Source organism: Nicotiana tomentosiformis, chromosome 2 (assembly GCF_000390325.3).
Source record: "Nicotiana tomentosiformis chromosome 2, ASM39032v3, whole genome shotgun sequence".
NCBI lineage: Eukaryota > Viridiplantae > Streptophyta > Magnoliopsida > Solanales > Solanaceae > Nicotiana > Nicotiana tomentosiformis.
The window spans coordinates 55,076,878-55,086,591 of NC_090813.1; the positions used below are offsets into that span (position 1 = coordinate 55,076,878).

General features: G+C 32.9%; 1 protein-coding gene across 1 annotated transcript; it reads left to right on the forward strand.

Annotated features, from left to right (window-relative positions):
• Positions 1-817: 817 nt before the first annotated feature.
• Positions 818-5,040, forward strand: LOC104099399 (vesicle-associated membrane protein 722-like). The gene is made up of 5 exons (XM_009606376.4): positions 818-1,225; positions 1,767-1,908; positions 1,996-2,116; positions 3,535-3,597; positions 4,573-5,040. The coding sequence occupies exons 1-5, from the start codon at positions 1,033-1,035 to the stop codon at positions 4,720-4,722; spliced, it is 669 nt and encodes a 222-aa protein (XP_009604671.1). The 5' UTR covers positions 818-1,032; the 3' UTR covers positions 4,723-5,040.
• Positions 5,041-9,714: the final 4,674 nt, after the last annotated feature.

The window sequence follows — 9,714 nt, forward strand, 5'->3', positions numbered from 1 at the left end:
TGAAATTATCAATCAATAAATTTTGAAGGTGTTTGACTCTCCACCATTGACAACCATTAAAAAGTTTCAAAACTTTGAATTTGAATTCGGATTTTCAAAAAATATTGTTTGTTTGGATTGGGTGTTATTGCAAACGATTGAAAATATTTTATGGAATTTATATCTCGATTTTGAGGGTATTTGGTGAAAATTAGATTTGATTTGGCTGGATTTTTAGATTGAAATTCGAAGAAGAAGCTGAAGAACACGCCACATACAAAATATATACAAACTATATATAAAATACATACAAAAGATATATTATATAAAAATTATATTTAAGTTGTATGACATTATAGTTGTATTTAACTATGTAAGAATGATGTATGAAAGTTGTAGATAAGTTGCAAATAAATTGTATATTGTATAATTAATTGTTAGACATTTATTTTTAGTATGTATGTAGTTGTAGATATATCAAATTTTATATTAAATTTGTATAAATTTTGTTTTTATCTTGTATGCTGTTGTATCATACATCATTCTTTTCTTAAAATAGGCAATTATGGCAAAGAGAGAAGAGTTGCGCTAATTATGGCTTAAAATTGGTAACACACGAAAGACAATTTAAACTTTGTTCCCTTCAATTACATTATTTTTCAAGCAAAGAATCCCTAAATTAAGGTGCTAATAATGAATTGTATATAAATTGTAAGAAAAAAATATTTATGACGGGTAATATATAAAACTCGGATAATTTTAGTAAATAAGTTTGAGGAATGAAAAAATATTGTGGTGGAAGATATTTGTTAACATAGGTGTCATGTCAACACCCCTCATTTAAACCACCCTTTTTCTCCCTTTCACTCAAAACCCCCCATTCGCTTTCTCTCTCTACAAGTCAAGAGTGAGAAAAAGCCACAAGGATATAGAGTGAAGGGTCTCCATAGTCTACATTTTTTCTCTTCTTTGAATTTTACTTTGGTTATTTGCTAAAAATACAAGAAAACCCCCAAAAAGAAAACCCAGATCGGCGATCCAGCAAGAAATCAAATGGGTCAGCAGAAGGCTTTGATCTATGCGTTTGTGGGTCGTGGGAATGTGATATTGGCTGAATACACAGATTTCAGTGGTAACTTCAACTCCATAGCTTATCAGTGCCTTCAGAAGCTCCCTGCTTCCAATAACAAGTTCACTTACAACTGTGATGGTCACACCTTCAATTACCTTGTCGATAATGGCTTCAGTCAGTTCTCTTTTTCTATTTTTCAATTCTCTTTCTTGTTATATAAATAGCTGTTTCTTTTTCTGTTCTTATTTGTGTTTCTGTTTCTGGGGTTTGCTTACATATGAAAAGGGATCGAAGAAATTTCTGACAACTGTGGATTACAATGTAAACTCTATTAAAAAATGAAAATTTGATGATTTGACTAGCTCTAGTACTGGAAACCATACTGATCTAAAAATATATATTATTGTGAACTATGGTATTTTTGTGTTGGGGGTTTCCTAATTTTGTTGTACATTTAAGAAAATGTTCACCTTCCACGATACATTGTCTTAGCTGCTTACTTTACTGTGATCTGCTGATTGTATATTTACTTTCAAGTGAAGAGCATCGTAGCTTACTGTCTAACCTACAGAATTCAATAAGCTATTATGAGAAAGATCTGATGCTATTAGAAAATTTATTCTTTAGATATCTTTCACTTTCAGAAATATACCAATGTTGCCTAGTTTGTTAATTAGTGGACTTACCTATGCTAACTTAATGATTCATCTTGCAGCATACTGTGTGGTTGCTGAGGAGTCCGTTGGAAGACAAGTTCCAATAGCATTTTTGGAGCGCGTTAAGGATGATTTTGTGTCGAAATATGGGGGTGGGAAGGCTGCGACAGCTCCTCCAAACAGCCTGAACAAGGAATTCGGGTGATTTTATTAAATATTTACTTCAGTGGCATGTAAAGGCAGAATTTTCGGTCGAGTCATCTAACTGATGTGCTTTCTTAAGTGCAGACCTAAGTTGAAGGAGCATATGCAGTATTGTGCTGACCATCCTGATGAAATTAGCAAAATTGCGAAGGTGAAAGCCCAGGTTTCGGAAGTTAAAGGTGTTATGATGGAAAACATTGAGAAGGTAAAATGTCTTCTCATAATTGCTCATTTGCTCACCCTTGTGTCTGGTAGGTAGTTTAACTTTTTACATGATAGCTTGACATTCCATGTCTGCTCTTTCTGTGTAATAATGACATGAAATAATACAAGGCAAAACCATCCATGCATTTAATGGGAGATTGGGGCCATTGGACAATGGAATTTAAGAATCATTTGGACCTTGGAGAGGTTCCTTACATTAGAGAGACATCAAGGCAAATAGTTCGAATATGATGAAGGACCGTCATTTTTTTAACTAGCAGTTTTCTGCATGTATGCTATTCTAAATCTGCCTGCTCACCAGACCAGAGGACCTGTTAGAGTATTTGAAGCCTGTATCCTTCGTTGTTTAGTTTAAATTGTGTAACCTAGACGAAACAATACAGGAAAGGGTATGATTAAGGGGGTGATAAAAGGGGCTCTTATTTGACTAAATGAAGAGGTAGTTGTCCTTCACTATCCTTTGATCTCAGTTCTGAAATTGTCACATTTGTAGTTTGTTTATGGTTCTGGACAACTCAAATAACAGGGTATAAGGTTTTTCCCCGACAATCACCTAGATCCAACCTCGGATTCTAAGTGGGCTATTTTATAATGTCAAAATCTTTACATGGAGAGCGGAACTACCTAGAACTTCCAAAAACCTCTCTCTTTCGAAAATGCAGAACATGCAGAAAGCTATGTAAGAGACAGATCATATATATCCCCTATTTATGAAAGGTATAACTAAATAATTGAGTGAGGTGAAGAGTCTCCTCACTGCAATTTAATAAAGTGCACAATGAAATCTACTAGGAATTCCTAACATATCAAAAAATTGAGCAGATTCTTATTATCTTGGTGAAGAGAGTTTACAACAGAGTAATAAGAAATAAGAATTTTGTTGATCATGAGCTGCATAATTAGCCAAGGCATCAGCCACTCTATTCTCTTGTTGAAGCCCCATATCCCCGGAGTAACTATGCGATTTCTCATAAAAATTCTGACTTCTGAGGATAAACTTGCCATGTTTTTCCTCCTAACTGTAGAATCCTAGAGCTAAATTTGTAAATTTCTTTGATCATTCCACTAACACTCCAAATGGAGTGGAATGGATAATGAGGATATATAGCCGATCCTAACTAGCTTGGAGTTTAAGTGTAGTGGCTGCTGATGTACTCCACTAATACTCCACTGCACTACATTAAATATATGTCCGATTGTTTGGAGAGTGGTTCTACATAAGAAAAGCAATTAACCATTATTAATATCCATAAGTTCCTTATTAGAAATGATTATTGTGATTTGCTTGTATTGCCTTTCATTTCAAAATCTTTCCTTCTTTCATATGTTATGCTTTTCACTCTGCTGGTCGACATCATGAGAGTTGATGTGGTATGTTATCTTTGTTTGAAATTCTAGGTTCTTGATCGTGGAGAAAAGATAGAGCTTCTTGTGGATAAGACGGAGAACCTTCATCACCAGGTTATCAATCTTACATTTAAATGCTTCTTTTGTTTTACTGTTTGCTTTCTGTGTTATCTTACCGCCATGCTGGTTCAATTTTCCTACACATTGAGAATGGGATTGACTCTTGTTGGTGTTCAATCTTCATATGGACCCATAGGATAGAACCTCGATCGGAACTTCTTCTTTTTTTGCATTTTAACTTGAGGTTACATGTAGCTAATGTTAATCTGTGGTTTGCAAGTGAGCTACGAGTGTACAACCAACTTGCTTTTGGATGTCGTTCAGCTCATTCTGGGTTGGGTGCTAACTTCACTGATGGTGGGGCTCATCAGGCATTTGTTTTATGTGTTGCCTGGTGTTCTAACTTTATCCATAGGCAGAGGTGGTTAGAATTTCAACAAAATGACGCCGCCTTTCATTTGCTTGATTGTTGCCTACCTATCTTCCATCTTTGTTCTTGTTTTTCTGCTTACATCATATTTAATCTGTCTTTTCCATAACCCTATGACATTGGAGGCACTGGCATTCATATCTTCCTCAACCTATACAAAAGAAGTCAAAGAAGATTACCATTTTGCTTGCCCCTTCTTTATGTTGTAGTGAGATGTGTTCTGGTGCTGTATAGGTAGCTACTAATCTGATGCATGGCAATATCTATGTGACAACTAAAGATATTATGATATGTATCCTTGTCAATTTTGATCTGTTCAATATAACATTTGCTGTCGACTTTTCCCCAAAAAAAGGTTTTGTTGTCAAGGTTTGACTACTTTTTTCATAAAAATAGGAATAACTTTTATTGTTGTTCTTCCCTCCAACTTTTGTGTGATAGACTTCCAACTTTGTTGTAGTTAACCAACATTATTAAACCAGCCACAGTACAGAGCTCAACCGACTGTTGTACCAAGTTTTCTTTTGCCCCAAAGCAAAGTTTGTGTTATCTGTATATAAGCAATAACCAATTCCAGTGGTCTTCTTTGATTGTAACAGGCACAAGACTTCAGGAATACTGGAACCCAAATCCGGAGGAAAATGTGGCTGCAAAACATGAAGATCAAGCTGATAGTGTTAGGTATCCTGATTGCTTTGATCCTCATCATTGTCCTCTCAGTTTGCAAGGGGTTCAATTGTGGAAAGTAAACATGTTTATGTTGTGATGCTACAATTCTACGAAAAGCGTCGTCCTATATCAGCAGCATTGATGATTCTGCGAGAAAAGAGACAGATGTTATGTTCTGTATGTATTAGTCTATTAGAGTACTCACTGTTTCTGTTTGTTGGAGCAGAAAGGATCCGTTTTGTTTTATTTACATTTGGGTCGAAATGTCATAGTATATGAATGTCATTGTGAGATCGTTTTGTGATGTGAATGATTTGTTCCTTTTAGAAGGAAAAAACTTGCAATGCTCGAAACTCTTATTAAAGAAATTATGTTAGGTTTTCGACTCTTTTACAGTATATTGGTAAACTTGCATACTACAGCACTCGAAGAGGTCTCAAGTCCTATGGATAGATTAAAACACAAGTAGACTGCAAAAAAAGGGTAAGACTTGTACATTTTTCTTTACGAAAATGATGTATTTTTATTTTTTCCCTCTCTGTTTCTTTACCTTCTTGCTAAATCCATTTATTGTTTCATTTATGTTTTTTTCCCGCTAACGCTCAAATCCATTAGGGATCATTTGATATATGGGATAAGGATAATGATCTCGGGATATAATTCGGGATTGTTTTATTCTATGTTTAGTTACAGGTATAAACTAATTTTGGAATAAATTTTACACTAAAATATAAGGTGGGATAGTTAACCCACCTCATGGAGTATCGAACGAACATTGTACCAGACGACCTAAGGTATTAAAAATCTTGTTACGAAGAAGATATTCAACATGCCATAAATCATTATGACGTAAGTCTTTTGTCGTCTTTATTCTTTTTCTCTAGTTTCACCCTTAATTTTCAGTCCTTGATTTTTCTTTTTGAATTTAAGTTCTATGCATTTGGTTGTTTCGTTGGAAGGAATGAAAAACAATCTTGGCATAAAATATGCATAAAAGAATACTATGTTTGATTTGAGAGAACTTCTGGTTGGCTGTTATAATAAATAATTCATGCATAGTTTTACGCAGTGTTTGGTTAATGATATTAAATAGTAGAGACATTAAATTATGTGAAAAATTAATTTTTTTTGTCCTTTATAAGTGTTCCTCTTCCTCCACCTGACTCAAATTTCTTTCAACCAATTAGCGATCGAGATGCTTACTAATAGAGCGAACTTCACTCGTCATTTTCTTAATCTAAACAAATAACCTCAAAAAGAAAAAAACTAAAGGAAAACGAAAGTATCAAGAAGGTACACGAGATAACAAAGTCTAGTGGGGCGAAATTGCCTAATCTAACTTTTGCAGGGACCAATTAGAAAATTCAGTGGGAAGCTAAGTAAAGACAAAAGAAATGGTAGTGCCCTTTAGCTAAAACCCTAGTAAACGTGATCCTTCTACGTTGATTCTCATTGTTCACATGCATATAAAATATAATATTAATAAAGGCTTGTTAATAAATCCATTTTTGAATTGGATTAATTAACGCGTAATCGGCAATATTATATTAATATGAAAAGTTCATAAATAAGAGAATCCAACTTTGAGTTGGAGGATTCAAGTGAAAGACTCGGCAGTGACGTTTCAATTGAGACGTGATTTTCCAGTTTTCCATAAAATTCATGAAGTTTTATTTTTGGAATAACTATATTTGCCGCGTCTCCATAAAATCAGTGGTCTAAAGCCAAATTTTAATAAGAGACCTTATACTTTTTTATTAGTACTAGCTTTAGTGTACGTGCGTTGCACGTATTTTTTACGTGTATCAATAAAAAGTGTATAAAATTTAGAATAAGAATAAATTATATGTAATAGGAGTTGACATCGAGATAAATACAACATAAAAAATAATTTTTTTAGTCTATCAATGTTTTTACTCAAGCAGTCATATTTGTCTAATAATATAGATAGATATACATATAAATGACTTAATGTTTTTTTAAAAACTTAAATATGGCCTTTATGCACGTACATTGCATCGTATTTTGTGTTATGACATGATTTAAAAGTAAATTATTGAAAAGATGTATATACCACAATTTAAGGAGAAATTCTTTTATACTTTCTAATAAATGAAATCATCTTGTAAATTAAAATTTAAGTAAGATTAGCATAAAAAAAGAAAATAAATTATATTTAAATTTTTAAGGACCGAACTCGTGACAACTTTTGTAAAGGAGCAATGACAGTTCGTTTCTTTAATATACTTTAAAGTCGTATAGAACATTTTCTTAAAAACAGTTTTTATTTGTGCTTATAAAAATATGCAATTATGTTATACATAAAAAGATAAGTAAGACTGAATTATGTAAAAAAAAAGAAGATTAATTAATTTTGACATTTAGAGGCAAATTCATGGCATAAAAATCTATAAGGAAATAAATAAGATATATTTGGAGGCTAGCACCCTTGTGTTTATTTTGGATGATTTTGAGAGAGGTAAAGAATGTCCAAAGGAATTGAAACAGCTAAACAAAAGATCGAAAACTTTATTTTTAGTTTTATTTTAATTAGACTCTGATTTAGACTCTGTTAATATTTTGTACAGAGCTAATTACTTGAAATATCATATATATGTCCAGATACTCAAGAGAAGAAATTTAGATTGACTTACAAATTTAATAGGTTATATTATAAGTTGACTTAAAATTTATAAGTATTAGGTAAAGTTCTACAAAATACTACAACTTTATTTAGCTTGAACTTATTTTAGAGAATTAGTTTACTTTTTTAACGTAAAGTATAAAAATATTGTGAAATGAGGCACTTCCCATAAAATTTCGACTTTTGATGTGTTTATCTTAAAGCATTTATAATATTGATGAAGAACCATTAGTTTATCTTTTTTAGCCTTTTTGTTGGCAAACCGAGAAGTAAAAGTAGCACGGCTTTGCTCGTTCGAATAAATTTAAAAAATTCAAAATAAGAAAAAATATTATTTTAAATACAAAAATAATCTATATAGTTACTTAGACAATTCAATTAAGAAAATAATTTATATGAGTAAATTTTCGTTTAAATTTTAATTCTTAAATATTATAAGTTTCTATATAGTTCAAACAAGAAAAAATTTAAAAATTAAAATTTTCAATTAATTTCTAAGTTTTTATTTAGGAAATAAAATGAATTGTGATTTTATTCAATGTAAAATCTGTTTTTAAAAGGATAAATTATATTCTCACAACATTCATCTACAAGGAAAAATAATATTTATTATTTAAAAATAGTTATGAAAAACTTAAAAGAAGCAATATTCTCATAAGCAACGCCATGCATGCATCTTACAATGAAATTAGAATTTTAGTTATTAATTGAAAAAAGGTCATAGAATTTAAGTGACCTCATAAAATTTAGGAGAGTAAAAGTGAAACATTCATAGTTGAATTCAAAATTCAACATATTAGCTCGTTCTAAACTGAAAAAAATTAATTGTAAATCCAACATTTAAAATATTGATGGCAATTAACATTATAACCAACATGGAATGTACATCTATATTAATATATTTGTTGTTTATAATCAAATTTAGTCTAAAATGATTAATTTACTCGGGGAAAGCAGATAGTAAAAGATTTGAAGAAGCAAATTCTCTCACTGCATATTCCTATAGTATTTAGTAAAGTCATCGTATAACTATAAGGACATAGAGTCCTCTTTTAATTAGTTTGAAGGTTAGACATCTAGAGAAAACTTTTTAAAAAGCAATACTATCACCACATTCCTAACGTGTACTATAAAGTTTCCATAAATTGACATAATAATGGGATTTAGCTCTTAATACTATATTATAATCGATTTTACTTTATATTCTTCTTACAAAAACAAAATTATATACCTTAAACTACCAATAATAATTTCAATTTCTTTCTAACCAATAAAAAAAACATAACGATAATTGAAATAAATCAAATGCAAATGCATCAATGTATTGTTAGTCAAACTGAGAATCTTTAAACAAAACATCTTTATTGTAACGACCCGACCGGTCGTTTTGAGTTCTAGCGCGTCATTCAGCGATTTGAGATCCTGAGCAGTTTCACTTCAGGTATTATGACTTGTACGCATGGTCGAAATTTAATTTCGGGAAGTTCGGAGTTGATTTTGAAAGAAAATTCTAATTTCGGAAGCTTTAAGTTGGAAGAATTGACTAAAGCGTGATTTTTAAGTAAACGACCTCAGAATCGGGATTTGAAGGTTCCAACAGGTTCGTATGATGATTTTTGGACTTGGGCGTATGTCCGGATCGGGTTTTGGATCACCCGGGAACGTTTCAACGTCTATTGTAGAAGTTGGCATTTTGAAAGAATTTCATAAATTTGGGTTGAAGTGTATTTCAATGTTATCGATGTCCGTTTGGGATTTTGAGTTTGGGAATAGCTCCATATGGTGATTCTGGTATTGGGAGCCCGTCCGGATATGGATTTGGAGGTCCGTAGGTCATTTCGGCGTCATTTGGCGAAAGTTGAAAATTTGAAGGTTTTCGAGAAGTTTGGCCGGGAGTGGACTTTTTGATATCGGGGTCGGACTCCAATTCCGAAAGTTGGAGTAGGTCCATAATGTCAATTATGACTTGTGTGCAAAATTTAAGATCAATCGGACCTGATTTGATAGGTTTCGACATCGAATATAGAAGTTTGAAGTTCTAAAGTTCATTAAGTTTGAATTGGAGGGTGATTCGTGTTTTTAGCGTTGTTTGATATGACCTAAAGGCTCGGCTAATTTCGCATGATGTTTTAGGACTTGTTGGAATGTTTGGTTGGGATCCCGGGGGCCTCGGGTGAGTTTTAAATGCTTAACGGATCGATTTTTAGGCTAAGGAAGATGCTAAGGCAACTGGTATCTGGTGTAACCGTACCTGCGAAGTTTTGACCGCAACTGCGGAGCCGCAAAAGCGGCCAAGAGGGTCGCAGAAGCGGTTCTGGATGGGGAAGGCTGGGATCGCAGATGCGGTTAAGTTTCGCAGAAGCGGGACCGCACCTGCGCACGAAGAGCCGCAGAAGCGGAGGCGCAGAAGCACTGCTGGGCCGCAGAT